Source organism: Peromyscus californicus, unplaced genomic scaffold (assembly GCF_007827085.1).
Source record: "Peromyscus californicus insignis strain IS unplaced genomic scaffold, ASM782708v3 Scaffold_15__1_contigs__length_86483966, whole genome shotgun sequence".
Classification (NCBI taxonomy): domain Eukaryota; kingdom Metazoa; phylum Chordata; class Mammalia; order Rodentia; family Cricetidae; genus Peromyscus; species Peromyscus californicus.
The window spans coordinates 48,696,306-48,708,822 of record NW_026294447.1 but is presented as its reverse complement, the minus strand read 5'-3'; the positions used below and the strand labels follow the sequence as shown (position 1 = coordinate 48,708,822).

Sequence of the window (12,517 nt, the reverse complement as noted above, 5' to 3'; positions counted from 1 at the left end):
AAGTGTAGGTTTTTTGAATTTGCTTGTATATTTTTTATTTTAACAGACACCCTTTATTCTAGACTCTAGAGCAGAACTACTTAAGCAGACCAATTTGTTCTGAAGGGACTACTTAATCCTATAAAAGGACCACATAAAGAAAAACTGGATGAGTTTCTCACTTCCCTAAATTCTAAACCAATGTAGTAAGTAAAAAAGGACCACAATCTGTACAAGACACCCCAAGACCAAGTTCTCAGCACAAAGGAGATTTTGTTTGTCCCAAAGGGACAAAGAATTGTCTCTGGATAGAGAGGAGACAGACTGTGGGCCCTAAGCAAATGGTTTATAAAGGGAAAAAGGGAAAGCCCCTTGTTAGGAGAGTTGGTTTGTTTTGATTGGGCATGTTAATTAAGGTAATCAAAAGGGGGCTTTTGATTGTTAGACTTCAATACTTTGATAGCTGGATCTTGGTGGTCAGTCTCAGGAAGAGGAAGTGACGAAATAAGGGAAAACTCTGGGGTGGCTAGCTTTAGGAATGCAATCTAACGGTTTAGCAAAAACAGAGGGAATGGGGGAGGGGCAAGGCCTGCCAGGTCCCTTCAGTAAGGAATTTAGTAACAGAATCTTCAGTTAAGAGTTCTCAGGCTGGGTATGGTGGCTCACACCTATAATCTCAAGGCTGAGGCAAAAGGATCTTGAGTTTGTGGCTAGCTTGGATAATACAGTAAATTTGAGTCTAGCATGAGCTAAGTATCGAGGCTGTTTCAAAACTAAGACAATAAAAATCTATTTTAAATTCTGTGAATGCCTGTGTCTGCAAGCAGTGTAGGTATCGCAGGAGGCTGGAAGAGGGCCGTGGATCCCCCTAGCGTTAATCCTAGGTGGTGGTAAGCTACCCCTGCATGGATGCTGAGAACCAAGTTAGGCTCTGAGGAGCGGTACATATTCTTAACTGCTGAGCCATCTCTCTCTGCCCACCCCCCCATCCTTTAATCTGGGTGGGTGTTCAGAAGTATCTACTTCAGTGGCAGACTGCAGACTGCAAGGGCTGGGTGGACCCTCTGGGGTCAGCGGCTAGCCAGGTTAGCCTTCCTGGTGAGTTCCAAGCCAGTGAAACCAACCAGTCAAAAAACAAAAGCAAGAACCACAAACCATGCATATCTGCTGCTCTACAGACAGTAGCTCGGTAGTGGAGCCAGCTTAGACACCCATCAGTAGGTGAATGGATACTGAAGGTGGGGCACACACAGTCACTGAAATTTTACTGTAAAGAAAAATGACCCCCATGGAACTGGACCCTCTGGGTAAGTGAGACAGTTGATGAGCTTGAATTGTTTGGGAGGCCCCCAGGCAGTGGGACTGGGACCTGTCCTTGGTGCATGAGCTGGCTTTTTGGAACCTAGGGCCTATGCTGAGACACTTTGCTCAGCTTTGGTGCAGGGAGGAGGGGACTGGACCTGCCTCAGCTGAGTCTACCAGGCTGGGCTGACTCCCAGGGGAGACCTTGCCTTGGAGGAGGTGGGAATGGGGGGTGGGTTGGGGTTGGGGGGGAAGGCTGGGAGGTTGGAGGAGGGAGGACAGGGGAATACATGGCTGATATGTAAAATTAAATTAACTATAAAATAAAAATATTTATTTAAAAAAAAGAAAAATGAAATTATGAAAATTTCAGGAAAATGGATGGATCTGCTAAATATTATATTAAAGGAGGTGACTCAACTCACGTGTTCTCTCACATGAGTGCAGGTTTTCATTTGTGTGTGTGTGTGTGTGTGTGTGTGTGTGTGTATAAATGGATACAAAACCTAAAACCTAAAAACCTAGAAAGGAGATGAAGAGAGGGTAAAAGGTGCTGAGGAAACATGGGGGGAAGGGAGCAAAAAGACACATGTCACCTGAAGTCAAAGAGAAGACAGGGGTGGGGGAGGGTGGGGTGGGGTGCGGTGGGGTGGGGCAGGCCAGATCTACTAAAAACACACCTTGTAAATGACATACTTCGTATGCTGATTTAAAATTTCTAATTAAAATTTAAAAACCCCAAATAAATAAGAGCATACTGAATAATGAGGCTGTCTTCTGGCCTCCACACACACACATACCGCATCCACAGAAACATGAACAATACACAAATGCAAACACACACATAACTAAAACAAAAAAACCACAAAAATCCAAAACCAAACCAAACCTGAAAAGTACTCGGGATGAGCAGGGGACTCCATCCCCAGCACTGCTCAAAATAAAAAAATTAACGGAACTAAGTACTTGGACTTTCTCTCTACATTCATTCTCTATTCTAAAGCGAAGAGCAGGTCTCAGAATTGGGGTGAGAAATGGTTCTGCTTCCAGCATGAGAAAGGAGCTGTCTGCTTTTTTTTTTCCAGAGTCTTGCCTTGCAGTCCAGATTTGCTCTGAACACCCCCTCTTCCTCCTCCAGCTGCAGCGTTATAGGTGTGCGTCACCAAACCTCAGTCTTTCCCCCCTTCCCAATACATGAAATATTTCACTGATTTGTGTCATCCTTGCAGACCACCATGCTGATCTTCATCATTCACATGTTGGCTGCTGGAAGGAGCCCACTTTGCAGAATCCAAAGAGATGCTCATCAATCTCTTCCCCACGTGGATACAGAGACCATGGCCTGTATTAATAAATCGGAATCCTGGAACCTTGAGGACTCTAGTGACTCTAAATTCTTTAGACAATTCTCAAGTTTTTAGTCTTATCTACATTTTCTAGAACCACACTGGGGGTGGCATCCCTACCAATAACTAGAACAAGTTGGCAAAATAACACAAATAAAAATCTTTGAAAAAGACATTTCTCAGAAAACAAAATCCATTGTGTGGTTCAGGCTTTACATATAATTTCAATTTGGAGATTTCTGACATTCAAAACTACGCTGGAGGGCTGTTTACCACTGAAGGCAAATAGCCTTTGTGACATACTAATGAAATTGTACCTTGTCATTTTGTCCACCAGGTTACCAACTTCATTATGAAAACAAGGTCCTTCGCCTGTTGAAGAAGGCTGCTGTGATGTAAATGTCAAGATCACGCAGGAAATGACTTCTAATTTGGAGGCCTGGATCTGGTCAGCATCACATTTTACTGCTCCCTCATACAGGACCAGGTTCCTTCTGAAACCTTTTAAAAGTACCCAAGGCCCAGCCTGACAAGGACAGACTCCCAATGACTTTCTTTCAGTGGATTAACAGGCAGTGCCCAGGAGAGCAGAAGTCCAAAGGCACAGTTGCAGTAAGTGATGTCAACAGAGAATTACAATATAGGTACACCCCCTCTACCCACCCAAGTCCCAGCCCTGATTCAGAGCACTGGTGTTTCTTCCAGTGGGGACACCTGGGACCTGCCACTGACTGACCACATGTGACAGCACCTCCCTTCCCATTCCAATTCAGTTTCTGCTTAAATCAAAGAGAAAGCTGTAGTGTTGGAAAAAAAAAAATGCTTTGCATTTCGCTTTTGAACTACAGTGGTGGGCCTCTGTACACTTGTGGATTCCCTGTCAGTAGACTGTAGCTTGTGAGTCCATTATAGCTACAATGGCAACATAAAGTCTACTTTGTAAAAGACAGTATTTGCATAGTAGTGGATTCAAATAAATAACAGCATATGTGTAAAGAGGATAAACACTAGGGAGGCAGGCCAGGCAATGAGATTTGGCAAACACTGCACCAAGATGAAAAAGAAATCTTATAAAATCCTTTCACTAGACAGCAACTCAGAATGTCATCAGAGGTTTTATTAAGGACTTAAAAAAAGCCCATGGAGGGTTAGAGATCTGACTCAGTGGGTAAGAGCGTTTGCAATCCCCATCACCCCATCCCCACCTAAAAGCCCAGCATGATTCGTATACCTGTAACCCCAACATTGCGGTAGAGACAAGCAGGTCTCAAGAATTCAATGGCCAGCCACCCTGGAAGAAACTGTCCTCTTCCCTTTCAGTGAGAGACCCTGACTCACCACAATAGGGCAGAGAGCAAAAGAGGAAGACACTCCACAACTGCATACACATTCACACACACACACACACACACACACACACACACACACACACACACACACACACACAGAGTTGATACAGAAAAGCACTCCAATCAGAACGCTGCTTCCTCTACCCCCAGCTGAGCAGACCCTGAGTATTTCTGCTACATTAACACTGCTCCTCCGACCTTTGAGACCCAGGCACCAAACTCCTCATAGAGGTCCTTCCTCTGAGCCCAGTAGCACACAGAATTAAGAACTGAGAATAAAGAGTTAACAACATACAGCGTCTATCCTAGGCAAGTTTAATTTCAGGGCGAAAGGCACAAATTAACACCTAAAAAAATCTAAAAGTCAAGATGATTAGATGCTCATTACATTTTACAGGGATAACCTTTCTTTGGAATCATTTCTGGAGCAGCATGTGAGACCTAAGGATCAGCAGGCGAAAAGACAGGTGAACAGCGTTGCAGACAGATGTAACCCAACTTGCAAAAGGCCAGGAGGTGTTAACAGGGTACTAACCTTAATATAGGCATGGTCCAGAAAGAAAGGGATGGGAGAAGTGAGGTAAGGCTGTCAAAAGCCAAATTTTATTCTTAAAACAATGGGACTCTCACTCGGTGTTTTAGCAAGAGGAGTGCCTTGGCCAGTTTAACCTTTTGAAATGAGTATATTCCGTACAACTCTGTGAGCACGTGGCAATAAAGACGCTTCCGCAGGAGCTGGGGTACCGGGTGCTTAAGGAGACTGCCATGGAGAAGTGGGTAATTTGGGGGTACGCTAAGCAAATCGCGAAGCTGTCAACTTGCCCGGGCGCTCGGCTCTGCCCGGACACCATTGCAAGGGTAACATATTCATTTCACCCTCAAGACAACCTATTTCACGGCCGTCCCCATGATGTGGAAAGCGAGGGCAGAGAGGTTCAGAGCGTGCCCCGGGGGGAGCGCCTGCCCCTCGCCTTCGCAGAGCGCTCCAGGGGCAAGGACTGCAGGATCCGGGGCTCGGGGAGGAGGGGGCCGTGCCCAAGGACCCCGGCCTCGACGGTCTCCTCGCGGTCCGCACCGAGCCCTGCAGGCCTCCCAACTACCACGTCGGATGGCCCAGGCCAGCGCGCCGCCATCAGGAGGGCGGGCGCAGAGTTACGGCCGCCGCCAGAGACCGCCCCGAGACGGCGCCCGCAGCCGCAGACACCTACCTGGCCCGCCAGTCCTCCGCCGCCGAGACCCCGCCCCGCGGCGCGCCCGCGCATGCGCGTCATTCAAACCCTCTGGCGCCGCTGCCTGGTCGGCCGGCTGCTTCCACTTCCGGAAGCCCGCCGCTGGGTCCTAAAGTCCGCCTTTTTCGCGGGAGAGCCACTGGACTAGAAAAGGGTTGAGTGCGCGCTACTGGGAACCCAGCTCCTCGCTCATCTCCGCTCTTTCCTGTTGACACCTTAAGAAGGGAGAAACAGAAAGCTGCACGCTAGGTTCTCTTGTAGTTAATCAACAAACGACACCCTCTTTCTGGGGCTGCTCTTAGGCAGTCTCAGGCTCTCAGGGCTAAGACAGCAGCAGCGTGCTTTCCGAGATAGGTGAGCTGTAAAAGGCAGCTGCTTCAGACTTTAGCATCTGCTGCAGGATAAAAAGTTAAATGAGTTCCCATAAAGCTCAGCACCTTGAATGACTCTCCTTTGAAATGGGCGTGTTCTTATCAATCTCACTGATCTGCCAGAAGGGTAGAGGAGTCTGGTATAAGTCAGTCTGGAAAACGAAGTTCTAGTGCACATTTCTCCTCTTGTATAAAGATGTCTCCTGTGGGATGCTTGTGCTGTTCCTTGAGTCAGCCTCATTGCTTCCCGGAGGTTGATTAATTCTGTGTAAACACTCTAACGGATAGTCTCGTTTGTCTTAGTGTTAAGTGCTGGGGTTACCAAGAGGGCGAAAATAAACCTAGTAGCTGCCCTGAGATCGCCGTGCAATGGGCTTAATTTAAAAATCAATCTGGAGCCGGGCGGTGGTGGCGCACGCCTTTAGTCCCAGCACTCGGGAGGCAGAGCCAGGCGGATCTCTGTGAGTTCAAGGCCAGCCTGGGCTACCAAGTGAGTTCCAGGAAAAGGCGCAAAGCTACACAGAGAAACCCTGTCTCGAAAAACCAAAAAAAAAAAAAAAAAAAATCAATCTGGGGAGTTCACTCAATATTGTGTGTGTGTGTGCTTTCTTCACATTATTTTGAGTCTCCTACAAAGTCTAGAAAAGACGTGAGTCAAAATAATCAAAGAGAGTTTATTGCAAGTTTGATAGAAAGCCTGAAAGCAATCAGAACATGTTTAAAAAGCATCGGGAGTCACCCAAGCTCCCTCAGCGGCGTTCAAGGAGTCAAGAAAACTGAGAAGGGGCGGGACTAAGTACTGGGGGCGGGCCTTGGGAGCTCCTCCCCGTTGTTAAACGGAGCGTTTGACCAATGACACTACGAAATCAACGCCAGTGGCTCTGAGGCTGGCCAATGGGAGGAGACGTTGGAGTTGCGCGGTGAAGTTGAGTCCCAGCGGTGGTGGGCGTGGCCGCGGTGGGCTGTTCGAGCTCCCTCTGGAGAAGTGGAGCTGCCTGGGTCGGTCTGGGCGGTGTTGGCGTCGCTGTCCGTGCCGATGTTCTCGTCAGAGGCAGGCGCCAGGCCGCGGACTTGCGAAGCCACGGCCTCGGAACGCAGGAAATGGGTGGAAGTAGGTGTGGGAGCGCGACCCGAGTTCGGACTCAGCTTGACCAGGGCCACTTCGGTCACCACTCTTGGGTCTCCCTCAGCCATGTTCTAATTGGCTCTGAAAAGAACTGTGCTTACAACCAAGTCACAGCTGCAGGACTGATCACTTCCCTGCCCGCTACACCTCCACCTGCATTAGCTTCTTTCTTCCCACCCACCCCCTTTGCATCACCTTCCGAATCCCGGGACACTGAGCTTCGGCGTGGTTTATTTCAGTGGTTTAGAGGAATTGATTTGTCAGCCTAGAGATCAAGCCGCTGAAACTTTGGGGGTGGGGGCCAGAGAGAGGATCTTAACTCAGCGTTTATATTGCTTGAGAATTAAAACTAGGGTAATGAAACTGCATTTTAAAAGCCCCACAACCAGACTGAGTTTTAGATGTTTGTGTTTCTGGTTTCTGGCTAATTGTGGATGTTTAATACTCCTTAGGTATTTAAAGCATGTGATGAAGACAACAAAGGCTACTTAAGCCGAGAGGACTTTAAGGTTGCGATTGTAATGCTGTTTGGATACAAACCCTCCAAGGTTAGAACTTTCTCTCTCCCTTCTTCTGCTACTCTCTCGTCTTTCCTCTCTTTTCTCCCTTCTTTGGATGGGGTAGATAATGCTATAGAAATGTGTCCAAAGAAAATTGGCCCGGACTCCTTTCTGATAGCTGTGGAGCAAATTTATGAGCTGATTTATAAGCCATTTCTAAGATGTCTCCAGTGCCGATTCCACACACCCTCCCCCCAAAGGCCCAACTCAGGCACGAATTAGGTATCTATGTCAATGGAGCCGACAAAACATCTCCTAAAATTTATAAGAAATATGGGATGGTAGAGAGGATAGGCTGGGAGGCAGGGTGGCGGTGTGTAATAGGAGGAATTTGCCTACTAGTTCATATATGTAGTAGAATTTCTGGGTGGCTTTCTTTAATTGATAAAAGTAATACACTCATACAGTCCACAAAATCCCTTCTCTTTCCACTAGACTAGGGTCTCACTTAACCAGTTTCTTCTGAATTGTTCTACATACATGTGTGGTCATAGTCTTCTACTGAAAACATTAGTTGCATACTCTTATTTTAACATGCATTTAACACGTTGCATTAGCGACAACTCCAAAGCACACACCATTACCACCTTAAAAATTAGTTGTATTCTCTTTAGTCCATTTACCTTTTGTTGTTGTTTGAATTAATGTCAGTTCCTGCAAGCATTGTTGAAGTGAACATCCTTTTACATCTAAACACACACACACATGAGTTGTCTTTGTAGAATATATATGTAAATATATTACATATATATGTAATATATATTATATATATATATTACATATATATATATCATGGATATGTAATTGCAGTGCTTGGGAGCATGAAGCAGAGAGATCAGGAGTTTGCACTACATGACTAGACAACATTTTAGGACAATGGCAAATAAACAAAAACACCAAAATTCCTAGAAATATAATTGGTTATCTAAGTCTCAGGATATATACATTTGAATTTTTTATTACCTGTCTTTTTTTTTTCTTTATTGAGAGAGACAGACAGACAGACAGTGGCCCAGTGAGTTTCATTAGGGTTGATTATGGGAACATGGGTAAGAGTTTGTTTACAAGGACATGGGCACTTTGCCACAGTCTCACCACTGATGAAAATATCTTTTTCCCTATCAACTGTTAACGCTGTATAAATCCTCAGGGAGGGCAGGGTCCCATGAGCCTCTTCCCCTTCCCTGGCAGAGTGTTGACAGGCCCAGGCTTGTGCAGGTAGTCACAGCTGTTGTGAATGCAGGAGTGCAGAAACTGCCTTGCCCAGAAATCAGCCTTGGCTCTCACCATGCCCACTTCCTCAGGTTCTTAACTTCTTTCCACACTGCTTCTTTCACCGTGGAGGGTGCACTTGAAACACTGTGGCTGTTACTCTCCAGAAAGGGCTTCATACCTCCCGGTAATTAGAACGCAGCTGAACCCCGATGAACCTTCTATTTCTGTAACTAGTTTCCTGCTTACCTGTCTTTGTGCTGTTCTGCTTGCCTGCTATACGAAGTCCAGAGACGGCTCCATTCTTCATAAACTGCTGAACTGGAACTAATCAGAGTTAAGACACTGTACAAATTCAAAAGAGTAAACTGTAACCATCAAGCAGCAGCAGCCCGACTCCTATGCCTAGAATGACCTCCCTTTCCCCAGAACTGACAGCTAGGGGCTCTCCTGCTCTCATGAGAGGGTGTAGCCAGGGACTCTGTGATACCCCACTTCTGTACCCTTCCACGCGCTTGAGTGCACCACAACTCCACAGTAAATATATTCTGCCCCCCCCCCCCCCCCCCCCCCCCCCACGCACACACAAACACACACGCACACACAGGTTTTGCAGACGGCTTGCAGGATTCAGAAAGTGGAGATGCTCAGCTCCTGAGAGGCCAGTTAGGAGTTCAGAGTGCTAGCCTGGACTGCCTCTGAAATTGCAGCTGCTCAGCTAACCTGCAATCCTTTCCCCGGGCAGATGACCCGGAAAGGCTGAATGTTTTAAAGCACTGTATTTAACCCGGGCTCACCTGGAAAGAGAGCTTCTCTCATTTTGCTTTTTATCCCCCTGGAGTTTATTTTAACTGTTGACTATGCGAAGAATTTAGTGACAGGTACAGCAGTGTGGTCCTGTACATACACTTGATGAAATTCAACAACTTTTACTTTGCATCCTGGGTTGAGAGTTTACTTTTTTTTTTGGTCTTTTAAAAAACTTACATTATTTCTGTGGATGGGTGTATATGGGGGAGTTTGTGGAGGTCAGAGGACAACTTATGGGAGTCTGTTCTTCCCTTTGACTACGTGAGTCCCAGGAGTAATTCAGGTTACCAGGCATGATAGAAAGTGCTTTGACCTGCTGAGATAACCTATGGCCCTCACAGTTAATTTTTTAGGGAAATGACATATCTCGTTACAGGTCAGTAAACAATTAAGCAGGATCAGGGCAAATCACCTATTCACCTGCCAGCCGTGCATACAGTAAACTTTTATCAGAGAGAAAATGTTCAATGTATACCTTCTTTTTTAATTATTTATTTTTATTTTATATACATTGGTGTTTTGCTTATATGTATGTCTGTATGAAGGTGTCAGATCACCAGGACCTGGAGTTACAGACAGTTGTGAGCTGCCATGTGGGTGCTGGGAATTAAACCTAGGTCCTTTGGAAGAACAGCCCATGCTCTTAACCACTGAACCATCTCTCCAGTCCCCAATGTATACCTTCTTGTATTTTAAATTTTATACTAGATTAAGTACTAGAGTTTAATTTTTAATGTTTGAACAAATTAAATACTGATTGTAAGTTAGCAAATTAAATGAGACACATAAAAAATTCCCATCATAGAGAATGTGATTTTGAAGAATTAACTATGAATTGTTACTTTAAACAACCATCACACTACAATAGCATTTCACAAAGGACTTATATAGTAAGTCATTTATACATTGATGTTTGCAGAATGAAGTCTATGAAGTAAGTCTGTTTAATAAGAGGAGTGCTTGCTGGATGCTGGGGATGTAAAGATGAACAAACACAGTTTCCGCTTTGAAGCAATTTCATTTTTGTGTAGAGCTTAGAAAACTGATAGACATCAAGAGAGAGAAGATATTTTATAAATAGACAGGAGGGGCCTGGTGGGTGGGCAGCAATAACAGGTGTCATTTAGACTGGAGAATTGCGACTAATGTTCAATGAAGCATCTCGGAGCCCTTTGTGGCAGTGAGACAAGCTATGCCCTGGTGTTTGCCTGGGTATGCTGGCAGTGAATGATGGTGGCCTCGCCAAGCAGGAGAGAACTCAGATGGAAGTGGGTCAGGAGAGTCAGTTGAGAATGAGGTGTTCCCTGTGCATTTGACTGTTAGATACTGTATGGGGTTTTGAGGTTTCATCTCTTAAATAAGAACCTCATTTGGGTAGAGAGGTGGGGGCTGGAGGTAGTTTGGGGGCTCAGTTTATAAGGGGTAGCTCAAATTGTAAGACTGAATGCCACTCTGTAGGAAGCTTCTGTAGGGTGTGAAAGGCACCATGCCGAGGAAAGAGCTTTGGGGAAGCCTGCATTTAAAGACAGGCAGGGAATTCATGACAAGGATGGACTGGGAACCATTGGGAAGGGACACGAGGAAGCCAGGGAAATGCGGGGACTCAAGATTGTGGAAGATTCAAAACTGGTACCAGAAAAAAAACAAACAAACTGTTAATTACCATCAAGGCTCGGCTTCCTTAATGTTTACATATAAAGCCCCAATCACCAATGGGAGGGAAATGCTTCTGTGTTAATATTTACTTAAAGCAGGCTCCAGAACTTCACATGTAGTGTGTTCTCAACTGTTTTGTGTTGCTTAGGCAAAAACAGGCAAAAGGCTACACTAGACCAAACTGTTAACAGTGGTATCTACTGAATTTTTTTTTTTTTTTTTGGTTTTTCGAGACAGGGTTTCTCTGTGTAGCTTTGCGCCTCTCCTGGAACTCACTTGGTAGCCCAGGCTGGCCTCGAACTCACAGAGATCCGCCTGGCTCTGCCTCTCGAGTGCTGGGATTAAAGGCGTGCGCCACCACCGCCCGGCATCTACTGAATTTTAAAGTGTCTTCTCTATAATTTGTAGTCTTCATGTTTCTGCACTGATCATGTATTACTGTTTTATTCTATCATCTTCTTTTATTGATAGGCTTTTACTGTGTGGCCATGCAGGCTTGAGTCCCTCCCTACCTGCCTCAGTCTCGCGAGTGCTGAGATTATAGGTGTGAACCACCATACCTGGCTTGGGGTACTTTTAACATCAGGAAAATGGAAGAATAAAGCTATTGTAACAACTACTTTTTGTTTTTATAAAACAGAAAGGTCATATTTTAGGTTATAATCTATATAGTACAGCCAGATTGATTTCATATATTAAGCTATTGGTAAGTAGAGTAAAGCTTTGAGGGGTATCATGGCAGATTTGAATCCGTTGTGGATGTTAACGAATGAGAAAAACGACCATCAGAATGTCAAGTGAGGTTATTGTCTACTAGGTTCAGTAAAGCTGTCTTCCCATAAAATACATGTCTTTCCATTCCCCAGGAATTCAGAACTTATACTTTGAAACATCTGATAAAATTTCACGTCCTTTCAATCTTTGTTCTTTTCTAGATAGAAGCGGATTCTGTGATGTCTCCCGTAAATCCCAACACTTCTGGTAATGTGAAAGTTAATATTTTTAGTAGACATTCACAAAACTGAAATTAAGAACAATGTAGTCAAGTAGATTGTGCATTATATTTAAACATGTCTTTGCTTCTCATTATTCAAAAGAAGAGCTTTAAATTAAAAAAAAATGTAATTTAGTGTACGGAGTACTGGGTTTCAGTCTAGTACTTTCATGTACATATTGTCCTTTTTCCTCATCTTTCCCAGTCCCCTCTGGCTGGTTCCCTTCCTCACCTCACAGCCCCCCATCTGCTTTTATGTCACATGTGTTCTTTAACTTTCTCTTTTTTCTTCCTCTCCTCTGTGCTTAAGATTTCTTCATTCCCTTTCAAGGTCCCCTTTCCAGTTTCATGACCTGTACATAGTCCCCATCCTCACATTAAAAATCCAAGTTCCATATTTGAGAGTATTTGTTGTTCTGAGTTTGGCATATTTCACTTAACATGCAGTTCCATTCATTTTCTGCAAATGCCATGGTTTCATTTTTTCTTTATGGCTGAATAAAATTCCATTGTGTGTTAAATTTTCTTTATTCATTCATCTTGTGATGGACTTTTTAGGCTGGTTCCATTTCTCAAGTGTTAT

At 44.8% G+C, this 12,517-nt stretch overlaps 2 protein-coding genes across 4 annotated transcripts in view; one reads left to right on the top strand and one right to left on the bottom strand.

The window, feature by feature from the left end:
- The window catches only part of Tdp1 (tyrosyl-DNA phosphodiesterase 1), a 79,336-nt gene extending 74,069 nt beyond the window's left edge, over positions 1-5,267 (bottom strand). The window contains exon 1 of one of the 3 annotated variants that reach the window (XM_052738758.1): positions 5,185-5,267. Coding sequence is in view for 2 of the 3 variants with exons in the window: in XM_052738759.1 (XP_052594719.1) it covers positions 4,512-4,525 (14 nt within the window). In the remaining variant the exon portion in view is untranslated. Of the gene's footprint in view, positions 1-4,511; positions 5,151-5,184 lie in introns of those variants that run through there. The other 2 variants (XM_052738759.1, XM_052738757.1) reach the window with 2 other exon arrangements.
- A 1,279-nt stretch (positions 5,268-6,546) lies between these two features.
- Efcab11 (EF-hand calcium binding domain 11) overlaps positions 6,547-12,517 on the top strand; it is a 160,317-nt gene continuing 154,346 nt past the window's right edge. Inside the window, exons 1-3 of the mRNA XM_052738198.1 lie at positions 6,547-6,687; positions 7,155-7,250; positions 11,876-11,921. Of these exons, the coding sequence (XP_052594158.1) occupies positions 6,613-6,687; positions 7,155-7,250; positions 11,876-11,921 (217 nt within the window). The 5' untranslated portion in view covers positions 6,547-6,612. The remainder of the gene's footprint in view (positions 6,688-7,154; positions 7,251-11,875; positions 11,922-12,517) is intronic.